The sequence below is a fragment of the Lemur catta genome, chromosome 22 (assembly GCF_020740605.2).
Source record: "Lemur catta isolate mLemCat1 chromosome 22, mLemCat1.pri, whole genome shotgun sequence".
Taxonomy (NCBI): Eukaryota; Metazoa; Chordata; class Mammalia; order Primates; family Lemuridae; genus Lemur; species Lemur catta.
In genome coordinates, this window is record NC_059149.1 from 3,803,547 (window position 1) to 3,821,787 (window position 18,241).

The following is an 18,241-nucleotide window of genomic DNA, read 5'->3' on the forward strand; positions in this document are numbered from 1 at the left end:
GGCTCGGAGTCCCCAGGGGCCACAAGCTCCGAGTGGCTGTCTGTCCACAGGGAAAGGAGCTGGGGGAGATGGCTTTATTTCATGTTGCGGCCTTACTATATTCCAGATACCCCGGGAAGCTTGGGGACAAAGATTGCAGATTTCCTATCACCCCTGCTCTGGAGAGGTTCATGGCTGAGGTGAGCGGCAGGCACCTGGCAGAGCAAGGGCGGAGCTGAGCCGTCAGCTGTGTGATCTCCGGGTCACCCAGGACCCCGGTCAGTCACAACCAGGGGTCAGCAGCCGCCCCGTGTGTTAAAACCCCTTCGGCCCTGGTGTCACGTGGGGTTTTTCTGAGTCCTGTTTGCTCTGATTAAGATCCACGTTTATCCCGGGTTAAAATCATTCCGCGATGAGTCAGGGCCACCCGCGACGCCCCACCCCTGCTTGTCTGCAGTAGGTCCAGGTAGACATCCGCTGTGCTGTCACTTTCCTGCTTAACGCCCTTCGGTGACGCCCTTCCTCCCCCTCACCCCACACAACCATGTGGGTAGGTCGGTGGGTTCAAGTGTTGTGTGTGGCTCCTCCCTGACCCTGGAATTCTGCAGACCCCACCTCTCTCTCCGCTTCCCCCTCCTGTGACCCCTCGGGCCAACCCTGCGCCCCCTGGCTGTCCCCAGGGCACTCGCCACCGTGGCAGGCCCTCGGCTCTCGTGCTGGCGGAAGTGACCTGCGCCTGTCTGGCGACCCTCTGTGTTTCTTCTGCACAAATCACATCCCACCGGCTGTGCTCGCTGAGGCGTGTTTGCGTGCTTGAGCTACTCTTCCAGGCAACGAATATCTTTTTTATCCGCACCCGTGAATGTGCGCTGGGCTGGGTGGGGGACAGAAACAGAGAGTAAGGGAGGGATAACTAGAACGCCTGTGAGGGAGAAGAATGCGACACACAGCCGGGGACAGAGCCTGTGCACTTGGAGAAACAACGGAGTGAAGGGGAGACCCGGTGCCAGAAGCAGGAGAAAAGCAAAGGGAGAAGAGGGAGCTGAGCAGAGAGGAAGGGCGGGGACGGGGAGGGTGCGGCCGCCAGAAGCAGAAGTCGTCCGCGCGGGGAGATGCTGCAGACTGAGAGCGGGGGTTAAGGAGTGACAGGAGCAGAGGGGGACCCAGAGCAGGCAAGGAGCTCAGCAGGCTGAGGGAGGCCGAGTTCAGGGGACGGCAGAGCAGGGGAAGAGGGACCGGGACAGGGAAAGCGCAGGGGGACAGAGACAGGGAAGAGAGAGGCAGAAACACACGGAGTTAGCGGACAATTCAAACTTGGGAAGAAGGAATGACAGGAAGTGGGACAGACACTGCAACAGAGCGGGGGCCGGACACCCCGTAGGAGAAAGAGAACGATGAGCAGACGCGGGGAGTGGGAAAACGCAGAAATGGAGAAAGAGGGAGCGAAGGAGAGAGAGACATATAAGGAGAGAAAAAGAAAAAGAAACGAACTGGACAACGTACACGTGGACTCCAGCAAGACTCAGACAAGGCCTGAGAGAGCAGATCCCCAGGGGTGAGGAGTCCACATCTTTGCAGGGCACTGAGCAGAGGCTGTGTCACCATGAAGCTCTGGGGACATCACTTGGGCGCTGAGATGTGTGCCATCCAGCCCATGGACATGGGGACAGGAAAGAGCCCACACCGAGCTTCTCTTTCACCCCAACTACTGAAGAGGGGCTTGGGCTGTGTATCCCTGGTGGGGGAGTGACCGTCTCCAACACTGGAAATGATAACTGATGACCGTGGAGCTCACTGTGGGAAGGACCGGTTTAGTGCTACCCTCTGTCCTGCTAGGGGCCTCCAGGACTTCTCTCCTGAGCTGCACCCCGACTGACAGGAAAGGTGCCCCTGGGCATGTTTTAGAGACCAGAAAACAGAGGCTGGAGACTAAAAACTTTACCCACGGTGAAGCGGATTATCAGTGGGAGAGTGAGATTCTAAAACAAGATCTACTGAACCCTCAAATGTATGCTTTTTCCAGGGGTAAATAAAATGTGAAGCTGGATAAGAAGAGAACCTCAAAAACAATTTGAGAAGTAAGAATAGAATAAGTAAGGAAAGATGAAGCTTGGACCAGATGGGTCTCTGACTAAGGATTTGTATCAGTAGGGAACAGAAGCCACCTTTATGTCTGTTACTCAGAAAGGGATTGAATACAGGGAATTACACGCTCACACAATCGTTAGGAGGTTTGGAGGGGTGAGCATCAGCCCAAGGTTTCAGGAATGACTCTCAGCACTTCACAGAACGGACTCATTTTTAGGCAGCCATTGGAGCCAGAACTTTAATCCCCAAATCAGGAGTTTCCTGCCACCTCCCAAACTGCCTCTCAACCTCTCAAAGTGGGAGAATTAACACTGGAACACACAGTCTTAAAGCTGCTTCTGCTTCGACTGCCTCTAAAATCCCAGGAACTTAGAGAGTGCTAGCTGCAGGGGACTCCAGGCAATGCAGTTTTTAGTCTTCCAGACTCTCCTGTATGGGAAGACCCTCCGGAAGGATGTAGCCAGCCAGTCAGCCCCACCCACCACCGGCCGGTCCCAGGTACTCGTGTAAACAGATGAGGGCATTTGTATTTATTCCAGAGGCAAAACCTGCTGACTGTCTGCCATGATCTCTCTCAAATTCTTCCTTTTTGTGCCGTTTTAAAGTTATTCTGCTTATATAGGGGAGAAACCTGCTCTTCTGTTCCTCAAGTGCTTTCTTTGGAAATTAAGATCCTTCTTTTATAGCAAAAAGGCTATGTCCCGGGCTTGCAGTCTGGTGCAAGGTCTTGGGAAGCCGGGAAGAGTCAGGGTTGGTGAGGCCCTAGACAGCCGGACCCCGCTGAGCCCTAGCGCAGGCGGGCCGTGGCCACGGGAGACGCCATCAGGCCAAGGGGAGGCTCCAGCATCTGCACTTGGGTCTTGGAGGTTGTTCCTGGAAGACCTTTACACAGCTTTCTGGCCTCTCCTCTTCACTCCACATTTTGCCAGGATCCCTGGAGGAGAAATGACTTCCTTTCCATGTTCCATGAAGTGACTTTGTCACAAGCAACTCTTGCCAGCCCTCCTCCCCATCTCCAATGTCCCCAGGGCTCACAGGACCAAGGTCCCCCATGGCCTGTCTATCCCTGGTAAGTGTCAATCGTATTGTACAAACAATTGACAAACACAGGACATTTTATCAGACCCCATTTCCTTATTTCCAGTAGTATAAGAAAATTGAAGTCAAGGCTAGTTTCTGCATAGACAGGATGAACTTTAGGCAGGTGGATTTTGTCAGGCTCCATCTCACGAGGCTAAGCTTTCTCTGGACCCTGCTTCACAGAGGCCCTGAGCAGGGGAGAATGCATTTACTGGGACGGAGGGAGCAATCCCTCCCATACATTTGCAATCCCTAAAGGTTTGTAACCTATTAGGCTGTGGTTGTGCTGAGAATAAAACACAGCTTCAGTTCCATATAGAGCTGGCAAAACATTCAGGAAGCACAGTTTTCCAAGAGCTGAACTAATTATGCAACTGCGGCGCAGCTCAGTTCGAGCTTCCTGTGGTCATGGAGAAATGGACCGTCAGAAGCAGAACATTTTGTGACGGTTGGGGGCTGGCAGCAGAGTGGGCAGCTCGCAGGAGGTGGGTCGTGACCCTTTAGCACAATTTGCTGAACAGGCTACATGAGCAACACAAAGACAGTCTCCACTGGCCTGTTAATCGTGAGATGATTCTGGCTAGACTTGCATCTGCAGATACTTTCGAGAGGGATGTGGGAGCTGGGAGATCTGTGACTCCAAAAGTTTACAAGAGCAGAAGACTCTCTGCCCGTGTGATCCATAGACGGGGCACGCAGGACGCAGCCGACGATGGGCAGAGCTGACAAAGGGGGGAGCAGGTGCAGAGTCACCGAATGATAGGCCACCTACAGCCTGTGACTTTGTCAACAAGATTGAAACTATAAAACAGTTTTGCATTGAAATTGCTCACTTTCAGACTGGTTTGGGTTTAACTGTAAAGGATAAACCTTGTTCCTGCTCTTTTGTGCATCAGAGATTTAGTTCAGGTCTAAATAGCTTTGCTAGTACAGTCTCCCTAAAGGGACACAGTGTAAGAGTGGTCAGAGGTCAGACAGAAAAATCTCAAACTCATGGCTCTGCTACTTAATTGCCATAGAACTAGGACAGGTTACTCAACTTCTCTAGGCTATAGTTTCCTCAATGAAAAAAAAAAAAATCCTTCCTTAAAGGACAACTGTGAGAATAAGACAAAGTAAGGAACCAGGCAGGAGTTCTAGATAAGAAAATCTCTCATGCTAATAGTTGCTATGGTTACCAGACTTCTGAAAACCCGCCAGATACTGGGAATTCAGAGGCCCAGGGCTGGCTAAGGTATGGGATCACGAGTTCAGCTCAACACAGTTTTAGAGTTCTAGCCGGGCATGGGATACAGTCAACAGGTGAAGTTCTACTGCTTCGGCTGAGACTCTGAGCTCTTCAGTAAGGAGCTCAAGGGGTGAATTCTGGAGCAGGGGTACCTCCTTTTCTCCACATTGCTTCCGTCTGGGGTCTCTCTCTCTCTCTCTCTGTCTCCTTCCCTCTCTCTCTCTCTCCCCCCACATACATATAGGTCTTTGCTTGTTAACAGTACAGTTGACCCTTGAACAATGCTAGGGTTAGGGGCACCAGCACTCCCCACACACAGTCAGAAATTCATGTGTAACTTTTGATGCCCCCAAAACAACTGGTAGCCTACTGTTAACTAGAAGCCTTACTGATAACATAGGTGATTAACTATTTTGCATGTTATATGTATTATATACTGTATTCTTACAATTAAGTAAGCTAGAGAAAAGGAAATGTTATTAATAAAATCATAAGGAGGGGAAAATATGTTTAGTATTCATTCAGTGGGAGTGGATCATCCTAAGGTCTGCATCCTCATGGCTTCACACTGAGCAGGCTGAGGAGGAAGAAGAGGAAGGTGAATCTTGCTGTCTCAGTGGTGGCAGAGGTGGAAGGAAATCTGCATGTGAGTGGTTCCTTGCAGTTCAGACCTGTGTTGTTCATGGGTCAACTATTAATCCGATCCAATCCTACCATCTTTATTCCCTTCCAGGTGTACCAGGCGCCATCACTGTGTGAACTTGTATTTGAGCGTGGTGTGTATGGGGGACTTGTCCTCGCTGTGTCAGTTCTCCAGGAAGTACACAGCGAGATGGGGTAAAGAGAGTGGAAGGCTCGTGGTGGGAGTAACGTGTGGGGAAGATAAAGGGGAGACAGTAGTCTGGATAGGGTGACCGCAGGTGGTGACGCATACGGGACACTCTATCAATCCAAGGGGAAGCTCCAGAGCCAGCTGCCCTTCAAGGCAGCCCTACGGTGGGCAGGAGTAGCCAGGCCTGAGTACCCTGCCCTGCTCGGTGACTGGCTGGGGCTGCCTGGACGAGCGTGGCCTCGGCTCGCGTGGCTGCCCGGCAGCTGTCCGCTCCCTGAGCCCGTCCCGCCGCCCCGCACGCTCCTCCCCAGAGGGAGACAGGGCGCCCCTGACTGGGTGAGTCTTAGACCTGAGAGCTCCACGTGCTCACAGCTCCGTAGTGAAGACCATGACTCTGTCACAGCCTCTAGCACGTGCTCAGCAGTGTTTAAAATGATTCTCTTTAAGCCTCAAGACAACTTCAGAGATAATTTTTATTTTCTACATTTGAAAGGTGAGAAAACTTAAGAGGTTAAGTTACTTTTTCCAAGTTCAACCGAAGGCTAGAAATAGCAGAGCCAGGGGATTTGAAGGTATGCAATGAAACAATCGTCCATGTAGAGTAGAAACTTGTCTTATATTCTTACAAAAATAGAGGGCACGCATTCAGCTTACCTAGAGAATGTAGGGATTTTGCCCTGGTCACAGTGGGGGGAGCAGGTAGGAGGAGAAGGGGCAGACAGGCTTTTGGACTAATCACGTGAATATGTGACACAGGTCAGGACGACGTCTGGGTGTAGAAGGACAGTTCATAGCCGCTGCCTCCAGAATGTTGACCTGGACAGTCCACTCATATTAACATTCAGAAAGTAAGCACAGAGGAAAAGTATATGGTTGAGAGGGAGTGAGAGCGATTGCTCTAAAAGAAAAAAGATGGACTACATTTTGAAATAAAACTGGTAAAATTATTATCTGCAGAGTTAACAGTAATAAATAAAATGACAAGAATTAGAACCCAAAACTTTAAACACAACTTTGAGTGTCAAAAATATCTTCTCCAGATGCCTTATTTAATATGAATTTGCTGATCAGTTCGATTACCTTTCTGCAGTCAGTTGGGGTGTATTTCTACGGATAATGAAGATGAAAACAATGAGTCTTCGTACGTCAGCCAGGATCTGCCCCACCGGACTCGTGGGACACGTTGCAGCCTCTGCCTCCATTCCCGATCCAGGTGGACAGGCCCAATTCTACCTCCAGGTTAGTTGGGCTTGCACTTGGGTTTCAAAAAGTGATAAAAATTTATAGTTCACTTTGAATTTGATAAGATTCCGGGTAGTGTCTTCAGAATTCCATTTCATTAGCCTGTCCAAGGACTTCCAGATTCTCAACAGTCCTTACCAAACCAGGAACTGAAAGGCCAGCCCTTTTTTCATACATTTACAGAGCAAACAGAACCCGTGTCGGTTTATCAACGAGACGGGAAAGGAAGTTTCTCTCTCAGGAAGCTCAAGGCGGAATTTTGATAGATCCTTAGAGTGCAAAGGGTGGTCATTAAAATTTTAATCTCTTCACACGATTTCATACAGCTTTACACACACACCCAATACTGAGAACCCACAGACACCGTGATCTCTTTCTTCCCAGTGGAGGGTATTTGTTTAAACCTCCTTCCCAGAAGAGCTGGGTTGCTGGACTGGCTGGGGCTGCCTGGGCTCGCGTGGCTGCCCGGCAGCTGTCCACTCCCTGAGCTCGTCCCGCTGCACCGCACGCTCCTCCCCAGAGTGAGATAGGGTCGCCCCTGACAGTGCTCAGGCCCCAGGGAAAGAGGGACAACGTGACAATGGACGAGCTGAGCAGTGCTTCTCAGCGCCTCAGAACTCAAGGTTGATTTGAAAGATGGCTTCCGATCTGGGGTTGTCGTGCAATATTTGTGACATACTTATACTAAACAAATATTGGTTGTCTGTCTGAAATTCAAATTTTTTACTTTGCATTTTATCTAAACATCATCTGTATTTACTTACATTTTGAAAGTCTGCATCGTCTCTGGCAGCCCTGCTCTAAGCACGGTCTCCAGAGCTGCAGAGCAGAGCTAAGGTGCCCATTTATTAATGTATGAGCTAGACAGTAAGGCAGAGTCCAGTAACCAAGCCATGGGGTCAGCTGGAGAGAACAAACAATGACAGATTAAAGGAAGAGATTTTGAGTTGTCGGAAGCAATAGAAGTTATTGACTGATCGGAACATGCACTGTGCAATATGATGGCATTTGATGAAGGTAGGACAGTTGCTAGAAAGGAGTGTCTAAGAGGTAGTACTGTTATTACTCCTATTTTTATTTTATTTTGTATATTTTTTAAGCCAGTCGATACTCTATTGAATGGGTGAAGAAACTGAGGCACTCGGAGAGCGGGTGACCCACCCCTGGAAACACCGGCTGTGGAGTGAGGGTTTGAACCGTAGTCCGCCTCCTGCTGCTGCGCCTTGCAGCCTTGGTTCTCTCTTCAGGACAGCTTTGCGCTTTTATTTACTTATAAAAATTTTAGGTGCTTAAGGACATCAGAAACTCCCTTCTGAAGACAATTCCTCCATGCACAGGTTAGGGACGATCTGAAAAGCCAGACTTATCAGATTCTCCTTTAATATTTGTTGATTAATAAAAGAAAGATATTGTTTTAGAAGAGGACGTTTTAAATAATAGTAATATGTGGCATGTTGGTTGTCTAAAAAAGCCAGAATTCATGAGTACTCTCCTATTAGTTGCAATGTCTTGTATTTCAGGAGCACCTGACTTCTAATCTATTCACGGGTTCATTAAGACCCTGGTTGAGCACGTGTGTGTCAAGCCCTGCACGAGACACTGGACGTGGTCATGGAAAGGTGCCGTGTGCATAGTCCCCGCCTTCTGGGAACCTGTCGTTCTCTTCCTGCCTTTTGTGTAGGGCTGGATTTTTCCTTTGTCCCTCCAGAGCCCACCAACCCTGTTATGTGGCCCAGAAGACCAGCCTCTTCCCCTGTCATCTTCTGAGATCTCTGCTTTTCACTGGGCTTGGTCCGTAGCAGGGTGGAGAAAGGCTGAGCTTTCCTGCCTGTGCACTCTCTCAGAGACATTCGCTCCCCCTCTGGAGCCTCTGGTTCTGTCGGCAGCCCCTCTCCACAGCCAGAGCCCTGAGTTCTGGTAAGTGTCCCCGTCTCCCGGTCCCCAACAGGCTTAGAGGTGATAAGGGCCTCTGCTTGTCGCTTATCTCCAGGGTTTTGCTACAGGTTGTTGGTCTCCTTAATCCTGTCCTGGCTTTTCTAGATAGTCTGTCAACTTAAGTATTTTCGGCGACCCCTTTGAGTGCATCATCTCTTTCCCTGGGACCCTGACTAATGCGAGCATGGCAATCCCTCCTATGGCTACTGCTTTGCAGATTGTCCATAAATTCTGACCAAAACAATAAATAAATTTGATCCAAAGACAAAAACACTGAAGCAACGAAATACGCTTAGGAGAAAGTAAAACTACAGGCCAGGAGTAGTAGCTCATGCCTGTAATCCTAGCACTCTGGGAGACCCAGATGGGAGGATCACTTGAGGTCAGGAGTTCGAGACCCCATCTTTACCCAAAATAGAAAAAATTATCCAGGCATCGTGGCACATGCCTGTAGTCCCCAGCTACTTGGGAGGCTCAGAGAGGAGGATTGTTGAGCCCAGGATTTTGAGGTTGCAGTGAGCTGTGATGATGCCACTGCAGTTTACCCAGGGTGATAGAGTGAGACTCTGTCTCCAAAAAAAAAAAAAAAAGAAAAGAAAAGAAAAGAAAGAAAGAAAGAAAGAAAGAAAGAAAGAAACTAAAACTGCAATTGACATGCATGCTGACTGCGCACCAAGGAAAAGAGAGGCCGGCAGTGTCAGTACAGTGGACCCATGAACAACATGGGGGTTGGGGGTACTGACCCCATGCAGTTGAAAGTCCACGTATAACTTTTGACTCTCCCAGAATTTAACTACTAATAGCCTACTGTTGCCTGGAAGCCTAACCAATGACATAAACAGTCAATTAACACATATTTTGTATGCTATATGCATTATGTACTGTGTTCTTACAGTAAAGTAAGCTAGAGAAAAGAAAATATTATTAAGAAAGTCAGAGCCTGGTGCAGTGTTGTGCACCTGTGGTCCCAGCTACTCAGGAGACTGAGGCGGGAGGATGGCTTGAGCGCAGGGGTTCGGAGGTTACAGTGAGCTACGACTGTGCCACTGCACTCCAGCCTGGGCAACAGAGCAATAACTCATTTCTAAAAAAAAAATGTCACTAAGAAAATGATAAGGAAGAGAAAATATATTCACTGTGGAAGAGGTGGAGGTGGAAGAAGAGGCAGGAGAGGCAGGTACAGTCAGGGTAAGTTTTATCGAGGAGAATCTGTGTAGAAGCGGAGCCACGCGGTTCAGGCTTGCACTGTTCAGGCTGCTTGTGTTGCACTGGTCAGCTACGCAGTGTGTTCCCATTGCACTGACCAGGGCCCGCCCCACAAGGACTCGTGTGCATGATTTATCAACGCATCACGTACTCGCGTAGCCATGCAGAGAGCATCCCCTGCTAAACCACACGGTGCACACATTTTTGTAAATGTATCTTTTATAAGCACGTATGCATTATCCACATCTCACATAAAGAAGAGCTAAAAGAACTGATTAGATTTAGCAAGGAAGAAAGCCACTACCCAAGACAAATGACTGCTGTGTTACTCAGACATTTCTCAGAGGACCAAGCATGCTTTGAGCTGCACTAAGAGATCTCATAAGGAATAAAGAAGGATGTTCTGGGGAAGAAGATTCTGCTTCTGTGGAAGGGAAAACTTTGTAACAGTGTGAGGTCCCAGAATAATTTTCCAGTTTAGCTATGTGTTGTTTGTTCATAAGAATCACTTTGGATTTTGGTCGCATAATATATTTGATACTTAAAAGATAATTCTATGAGCTCAATTACATGGCATAAGTAGCTTTTTAAAAAGGTTTGCTGGGTGGTCCCTGATAGCCTCTCGTAACGTAAGGCTTGCTTTTTTTTGTTTTTTATTTTTTTTGGTCATCTGTTAAGAGACTTAATGGGAAACGGCATCTCACTAGAAATGCATAGGAGTTAATAGTCTTTTGCATATTACGTGTTTGTGATATTAAACAAAAAATAACGTACAGTGTGTTCACATATATAAAAGTGGCGGAACACTGCCTGGCTTATAGCAACTGCTATGTAAGTGCCTGCTGGTATTATTGTTGTTGTCGTTGTTCTACTTTGATGACATCTTGTCACATCACAGTTCTAGTTCCAGCGGGTCAAGCGTCACTCCTCCAGCAGTGGCTGCGCTGCACCTGCCAACAGCACGGCCACCCCCAGCCTTTCCCTTCCCAGGGGTGGTATGTATTGGCTGTCACTACCCCCATCCCTGTGGGAAGTCACATCTGGTCTCTACTTCTACAAAGACCCTGAAAAGATGGAAAAGGAAGGGCAGGACACTGCTGAAAAGGCGGTGACCAAGCAGGAGCTTCAGAGCGTGGCCTGCCCAGCTCTCGAGTTTCTGCCCATCCGCCAGGCCCGGCTGCCGGTGCAGTGGGGCCAGCTGCAGCTCCGCCACCTGGGCCGCGACAGGGTGCAAGTAGCCCCAGACGGCCACACGGGATTCTCCCACAGAAGCTGCCTCCTGGGCAGATGACGGAGATGAGACTGAGGGGAAATCACCATCAGTCTCTGAATAAAAACAGAGAGTGCGACTCTGTGTCGGGCAATCACAGTGTGCCCTCGATCCCACGCAACCGCCGGTTACAAACACTGTCACCAGTAACTTTAAACTAGACCCGACTGTTCAAGCTATAAATTAGTTGTTAAAGCTTAGTTATTTAATAATTAAGTCAGACATTTCTAATTTTGTACTTTTTTATTTCCTCAAAATGTTTTCAAGTTGTTGTAAGATTCTGATTAACTTCTTGGTCATTTTCACAGAGCATAAGGCTTATTTTTATTTTTGGTTCATGTCAAAAGGTAACTAATATTAATTTGTCATTGCACTTATCATTTTTAGATACATAACTCATTGCAGTGGAAAAGACCTGAGAGATTTCTTTCTTTTTTTTTTGAAACAGAGTTTCGCTCTGTTGCCCGGGCTAGAGTGCCGTGGCGTCAGCCTCGCTCACAGCAACCTCAGACTCCTGGGCTCGAGCGATCCTCCTGCCTCAGCCTCCTGAGTAGCTGGGACTACAGACATGCGCCACCATGCCCGGCTAATTTTTTTCTATATATATTTTTTAGTAAGCCAGATAATTTCTTTCTATTTTTTTTAGTAGAGACGGGGTCTCGCTCTTGCTCAGGCTGGTCTTGAACTCCTGACCTTGGAGCGATCCACCTGCCTCAGCCTCCCAGAGTGGTAGGATTACAGGCGTGAGCCACCGCGCCCGGCCGAGATTTCTAAATAGAAGAAAACTCTGAGGTCGTCCCTCCCATATTGTAGAAACATTGCTTCTTTTAGATATGAATCCATATTTTTATCAGTTTGAAAGCAAAATATGATGTAATTGCCCACCTTTGACATGACTTTAACCAGGAAGCTTGTCCCTTTTTTAAGTCTTGAAAAAGTTCATCCATAGCAAGAAATCCTTCAAGAATAAAAATACAACATCACTTTATTTAGGTTCAATTCAACCAGTACTTGTTGATCATTTATTATGTATTAGGCACAATTCTGGGCTCTGTAAATTCAGAGATGACTGAAGTGGCCCTGTCCTTAAGAAGTTCACTATTTCTTCCTGAAATGGGAAGCTAGACAAGGCATTCTAGAACAATGTGGGGAGTTCTTTAGCTGAAGCCTGTTATACAGAGTTCTGACAGAGCCCCAAAGGAGCCTGATGATTCCTTCTGAAGGGAGCTTGGTCTTATTTGGTTACATGCCTGTCCCCTTTAAGAGACTAGACTCTGCTTGAGGACAAGGACCATGTATTCATTGCTCTTTATTCCTACTGAAAGTACAGGGCTCAACTTATCTTTTTCATAGACAAGAAAGAAAGAGACGGAGAGAGAGAGAGAGAGAGAGAGAAGTAGAAAGGAAGGAAGGAAGGATGTTATTTGCTAAATTGTGTATTCCCAAAATTCATATGTTGAAGTCCTAACCCCAGGTATCTCCTAACCCCAGGTATCTCAGAATGTGACTCTATTTGGGAATAGAATCCTTAAAGAGGTAATTAATATGAAAGAAGTCACAAAGGTGGGCCCTAATCCAATATGACTGATGTCCTAATAGGAAAAGGCAATCAGAACACAGATGGACACAGACACACACAGAGGGATGACCATGTGAAGACACAGGGAAGATGGACATTTACAGGCCAAGGAGACAGACAGACCTCAGAAGAAACCAAGCCTGCTAACATCTTGATCTCAAACTTCTAGCCTCCAGTACTGTGATACAATAAATTCTTGTTGTTTAATCCATTTGGTCCATGATATTGGTTATGGCAGCTCTAGTAAACTAATACAGAAAGAAGGAAAATAAGAGGTGATTCTTGAGTCAAACACCAAAGAGCAAATATGATTTTTCCAAACTGGAAAAGGAAAAGGGAATGATTAATTCTGTCCAGAACAGGAAAAGAATCAAGATTTCACAGAAGAGATGACATTTGAGCCAAGCATTGAGGGGTTGCCAGAATCTGTCACTTGGAGAAGGAGAAAAGAGGTTAAAGCATAAGAGGAAGAGTGACCTTTTCACAAAGAACCACACGCACTTGGAAAATGGGCCCAGCAGGCTGCTGGGCTGTGAGTTTGAGGTGCAGGGGTAACGGGAGATGAGTTGGGCAAGTAGATTGAAACCGGACTGTGGAAGACCAATGGTCGACCACGAAGGGAGTTCGCATAGTAGAAAGAATTGATCAGGTCTTTAGATTAGAGACAGACACCAGGAAGGGAGGAAGGGAAGGGTGAAGAGAGAGCAGGAAGTTAAATAGCATCTGTCATAATGGTGCAGACAGAAGGGTAGGAGGTTCTGAAGTGGACAGGGAGCCATAGAATTGAAAAGTTGAAAGTCAGTGTAACATTGTGGGTAGAACCTCTACAAGTGATTGACCACAGCAGAAGCTGTGTCCAAAAATAATACTAAGATTCTGAGTTGGTAACGAGAAGAGGACTATACCAGGGTCAGAAATACAAAGTCGGGAGCAGGTCTTGGCTATGGTTGATGGGAAGTGATGATTTGATTTGAGATGAGATGTATGACAAAATCAATGTGTGTTGCAGTAATTAGGAGAGATCTAGAAGGGAGAGCTTCACCCTGTGACAGGGGGATTTAATGGTATCTGGCCCCCCATCAAGCCACGGAGGCCACATCACATCAGAGCAGACCTCCCATGTCTGGCTGTGTCACAGGCTGAGTTGTAAACCACTAATGGACACACTGGGCCTTCCGTGGCTCCAACCCTGCTGACTTCTGCCCTTGAGTTCCCACATATCACATTTGGCTGTCATCTCTTCTTACAACGATCCTTTCCCTGAGAAAGAATAGGCTCTGTAATGTGCAGTAACAAACACCCCCAAATCTCAATGGCTCAAAACAACGATGCTTCATTTCTTGTTCACATGACATGTCCATGTCGTCATTGTCCTTCCTCTGGGTCCTGGCCATGGAGCCACTGTTCACAGTCATCATGGCACAGGGAAGAGAAAGCTTGGCAAAGCCTCCAGGGCCCTTGAAACTTCCATCCCAGGGAGGCCCAAGGGGAAAGAGGCACCTGCCTGTGTGGACGCAGTCCAGATGGTGCGTGTGAGGAGGCGGCCTTGACCTCCCAGCCCTCACAGTTGCTATGCCCTTCCCATGTTCCTTCCCAGGAGCATGGAAGCCCTCCGCAGCAGAGAACCCTGGCACATGCTACACTGACCCAGTGATCAAGGCGAAGGCGTCAGTGATCAGCTATGTTGGGAGTGTGACCCGAGAGGCCGTGACAAGAAGGCGTCTGACCTCTGTGGTCTCCCCCACAGACCCGCAGCCTTCGTCTACTCACGGGGACATCAGACTGAGCACATTCTACAACGCGCTTGCCCGGGACGCCTCAAAGCTGCCTAGGTCACCAAAACAAGGAAAGCCTGAGAAACTGTCACGGAACAGAGGAGGCTAAGAAGAGATGACAGCCAAATGTGATATGCAAGGGGCTCTGTGGAATCCTGGAGAGAAAATGGACAGAAGGTGAAAACTAGTGAAATCATTCAGATAACGTGTGGAATTTAGTTAATAGTGATGCTAAGTAAGGTCGGTCCCTTAAGTATGACAAAGGTAGCCTGGTAATGTAAGATGTGACCGCAGAGGGACTGGGAAAGGGGTGTGTGGGAACTCTATGTACTGTTCTTGAACCTTCTCCGTAAGTCAAAAGTATTCTTAAGAAAAAAAAAAGAGATGGCCGGGCACGGTGGCTCACGCCTGTAATCCTAGCACTCTGGGAGGCCGAGGTGGGAGGATCGCTCAAGGTCAGGAGTTCGAGAGCAGCCTGAGCAAGAGAGAGACCCCGTCTCTACTAAAAATAGAAAGAAATGATCTGGACAGCTAAAAATATATATTGAAAAAAATTAGCCAGGAATGGTGGCACATGCCTGTAGTCCCAGCTACTCGGGAGGCTGAGGCAGGAGGATCGCTTGAGCCCAGGAGTTTGAGGTTGCTGTGAGCGAGGCTGACGCCACGGCACTCACTCTAGCCCGGGCAACAGAGCGAGACTGCCTCAAAAATAAAAAGAGGTGCATGCCACTTCACTCACCAAATGAGTGACCCAAGAACTCAGAGCTGCTGGCTCCCGCCAGACTCTGCCTCCCACGTACTGTCACTCAGTCTCATTACGAGATTACAAAAATAAGGTCTGCATTTCACTGGCGATAGCTTGTGGCCACGGTGATCAAATACAAAATAAATTGACCAACTGCAATTAGAGAGAGAAAGGAAATCAAGTGAAATGGTTTATGCCAATGTTCTGTCAAACAAAGCAAAACAGTAGAGAGAAATAATACTTACTCAGGATGATCACTTCCACTCTCACCTCACTGGCTTGTGGCCACACCTAACCAGCACGTTCCAACACGCGTCCAGGCTATTTGTCATGGTGCCCTCGTCCACCCTCTGGACCAGAAGCTTAGAGACTCCCCGGGCTCCTACGATCTTGTGCTCCTCGTTGGCTGCATTTGGATTTCCTTTTCTGCCCCTGGGTGAAGATTTCCCTTCATTCCGTCTGGTCCCTGGAACACCCCAGAACACAAAGTCCCTTTTCATGTGTTGTGTTTCTGCCACATCTTCCTGGCTCCAGGAGTGCACTGCACGGAGATAATAACTTCTGAGATGCAACAGGAAGATCAGCAGAATTCAACAGAATTGAGGCAGGTGGGGGGAGCAGAGCTGAATAAACCTGGGACCAAGCATGGCCTGTAGGGGACATGGAAGGGCCTGGCTGGCTGGACCAGAGGGCTCGCTTTGGAAAGCACTGGGCCGGTACAGGAGCGGGAGATGGGGTGTCGGATCACGAAGGGCCCCGTGTGCTCAGCAGAGGAGCTTGCACTTTGCTGTGTGGAGCGAGTCCACGAGGAAGTGTTGGGCACAGGGCTCCTCGTTCTTGGTAGAGGAATCTGATAACAGAGCTCAGGAAGGATCATGGCGGACTGGTTAGAAATTGTAATCTGAACAATGTAACTCACATTCACTCAAATTACCTTGAACATTCTGGAATGGAAAACAATAAAAAGAAGTTCAAAGGTGTAAGATGGAAGTTGTCAGTTTCAACTCCAAACTGCACTCATCTGCTGTCCACTGTCTGCTGTGGAGACACGTGAGAAAGTGAGTCCCCAGAGGCATTGGGGGAGATGTTTTGTTTATAAATAAACCACTACAGGATATTGATTTTCTTTCTTTCTCATCTGATTTTTTTCTGGAGCACTTTATAGGTTTTATTTCCACTTCCTCTCCTCTCAAAGTAACCTGCACCTTTGAATGGCTCACGGGGTCACTTCTGCCTTTGACAAATCAGTGACTGGGCTGGGAGCCAAGATCATGCAATTTGGTGTTGACAATGGCCTTGTTGCCTCTGCCGGGCTGAATTACCGGTTGTGGGGCCGGCGCCCCAGCGGGCACTCGCTCTGCCCCCGGGAGGGAGTCCTGTGCTCTCTGCGCCGGGTCTGCAATCCATGTCATCACATTCTCATTTCCTCACATACTGCCCCTGACGGGAAGTTTTGTTTTATGAAAGAAAGTCATTGAGTTGGCTTCATTGCCATAAAAGCACATTGACTTCTAGAGCAAATGTGTTTAAGGGCAAGTAGAAATTGGGTAATAAAGTAACCAGTGCTTAGGGGCAGTGGTGGCTGCCTCTGTTCCCCTCCTGGGTACCCCAACACGGAACCCGTGCACTGTGCTCATCCAAGCTGTCGTCGATCTGCTCTGCTGAAAACTGTCTGCCGTTTCCATGAATTGCTGTCTAGGTAATAACCGTATCACTGCTCCAGGCACTCACTCCTTTACAGAGATTTCTGTCACGTCTGTGGGGGCCCTTTGCCAACAGAGAACATGACTGTGTACAGAGCCAGAAACAGCACACGACGCGAGGGTAAAGACAAAGGAAATATCGGCCACCTGCTGATAAATTTCCAAATATCTCTCGTTTCTTTTGCTGTGGTTTGATTTTGTTTTGTTTCTGAAAACATTAGCACATAAAATTTGATCTGTTTCTCCTGCTCCTGAGATTAGAAGTTAATGAATTTTGTTGGTATTTGATCTGCCACAGGCTATTTCATTAGCTAAATAAAAGTTTCATTAATTTTAGTGACCTCATAATTATACTGGGTGGTAGACTCTGGTGTGAGCGGGTAGTTACCACTGATCTCATTCAGTTTAATCTTTGTTTCCCCTGGAGATGGACAGCTTGGCCCTGCTAATTCACACAGACATGTAAATATAGGCAAAAATCAGCATCTAAGATTGGATCTTGTCATTTCTCTTGTTTGTTCTTAGGGCAGTTAGAGGATGTTTCTTTGTGGGGAGGGGCTGCCTCTAGCGAGGGCCCCCAGGATTTGACGGGGTGCAGCAGGCAAGAGACATTTCAACAAAACCCATTAGGCACCTGGAGCATTTGACAGGCTGGGATGATATAGACAAATCATGGTTCCCTTGCCATTTCTTTTGCATAAAGGAGAGATTTTAGACCCATTACATGAATATGTTTAACATACAAATAATTCCTTGCTCCTGCTGGTAGCTTTTAAGACAAGTAGGAGAAATGATAGCTGTAAATGGCATTTGAACTGTATAGCTAAAACTTAATTTTATATACTGTTTTATAGTTTTAAAACATTCAGAATGACAGCTATAGACAACATGGATGAATCTCACAAATACAACGTTGAGCAAAAGAATCTAGACCCAACAGATTATATACTATATTTTTCTATTTATATAATAATTACTTAAATTAAAAATAGGCAAATTTAATCTACGCTGTTAGAAGACCAGAGAGTGGTTATATTTGGGGGCACAATAGGGGGGCACGAAGGGGACACTTGAGGTGCTGGCACTGTTCTATTTCTGATCCTGGGTCTGCTCACTTTGAATTAGGTCATTACAAGTTGTGTATTTTTTTGTAAATAGTTCATACTTCAATAAAAAAGTTAAACAAATGAATAAAAAGGGAATAACCCCCACCCCCCCACACACACGAGAGAGAGAGAGAGAGAGAGAGAGAGAGAGAGAGAGAGAGAGAGAGAGAGAGACAGAGAGAGACAGACAGAGAGAGAGGGGGGGGACACTGTTCACATAACTTATTTCATTTCATTTCCTCACAACAACCTGTGACGGAGGCATGTGGGATGGGAGGACCCTGCCCCCCGAGGCGCTGGGGGTCTTGGAGAACTAAGAGGCCCTGGCCCACCTGCCTTCTGTGTGCCCCTCCCCTGCACCCCACCACCGGCCAGTGGGGTCACCCATCGTGACGTGCCAGCGAAGCCAGAGGAGCTGGATGAAGCCAGAGTCCTGGCACTGAGTGTGACGCAGCCGAGAAGCGAGGGGCACG

At 47.7% G+C, this 18,241-nt stretch overlaps 1 protein-coding gene across 4 annotated transcripts; it reads left to right on the top strand.

The window, feature by feature from the left end:
• The first annotated feature begins 1,997 nt into the window (after nt 1-1,997).
• Nucleotides 1,998-14,280, top strand: LOC123626420. Of its 4 annotated transcripts, none has more exons than XM_045535367.1 (5): nt 1,998-2,565; nt 2,997-3,136; nt 5,109-5,212; nt 6,298-6,446; nt 14,187-14,280. In XM_045535367.1, exons 1-5 carry the CDS (start codon nt 2,470-2,472, stop codon nt 14,223-14,225), a joined length of 528 nt encoding a protein of 175 aa, XP_045391323.1. In that variant the 5' UTR covers nt 1,998-2,469; the 3' UTR covers nt 14,226-14,280. The 4 variants fall into 4 exon arrangements, with proteins under 4 accessions (XP_045391323.1, XP_045391322.1, XP_045391321.1 ...); XM_045535366.1 differs by lacking the exon at nt 14,187-14,280 and adding an exon at nt 12,460-12,555; XM_045535365.1 differs by lacking the exon at nt 14,187-14,280 and adding an exon at nt 8,158-8,779.
• Nucleotides 14,281-18,241: the final 3,961 nt, after the last annotated feature.

Excerpts from the sequence above, each read along its gene's own strand:
- LOC123626420 (XM_045535365.1), top strand. The coding sequence starts at position 2,470 with ATGCAGTTTTTAGTCTTCCAGACTCTCCTGTATGGGAAGACCCTCCGG. Across the intron at positions 2,566-2,996 it reads CCACCACCGGCCGGTCCCAG|GATCCCTGGAGGAGAAATGA; the intron begins GTACTCGTGTAA and ends ACATTTTGCCAG. Across the intron at positions 6,447-8,157 it reads AGGCCCAATTCTACCTCCAG|AGCCCACCAACCCTGTTATG; the intron begins GTTAGTTGGGCT and ends TTGTCCCTCCAG.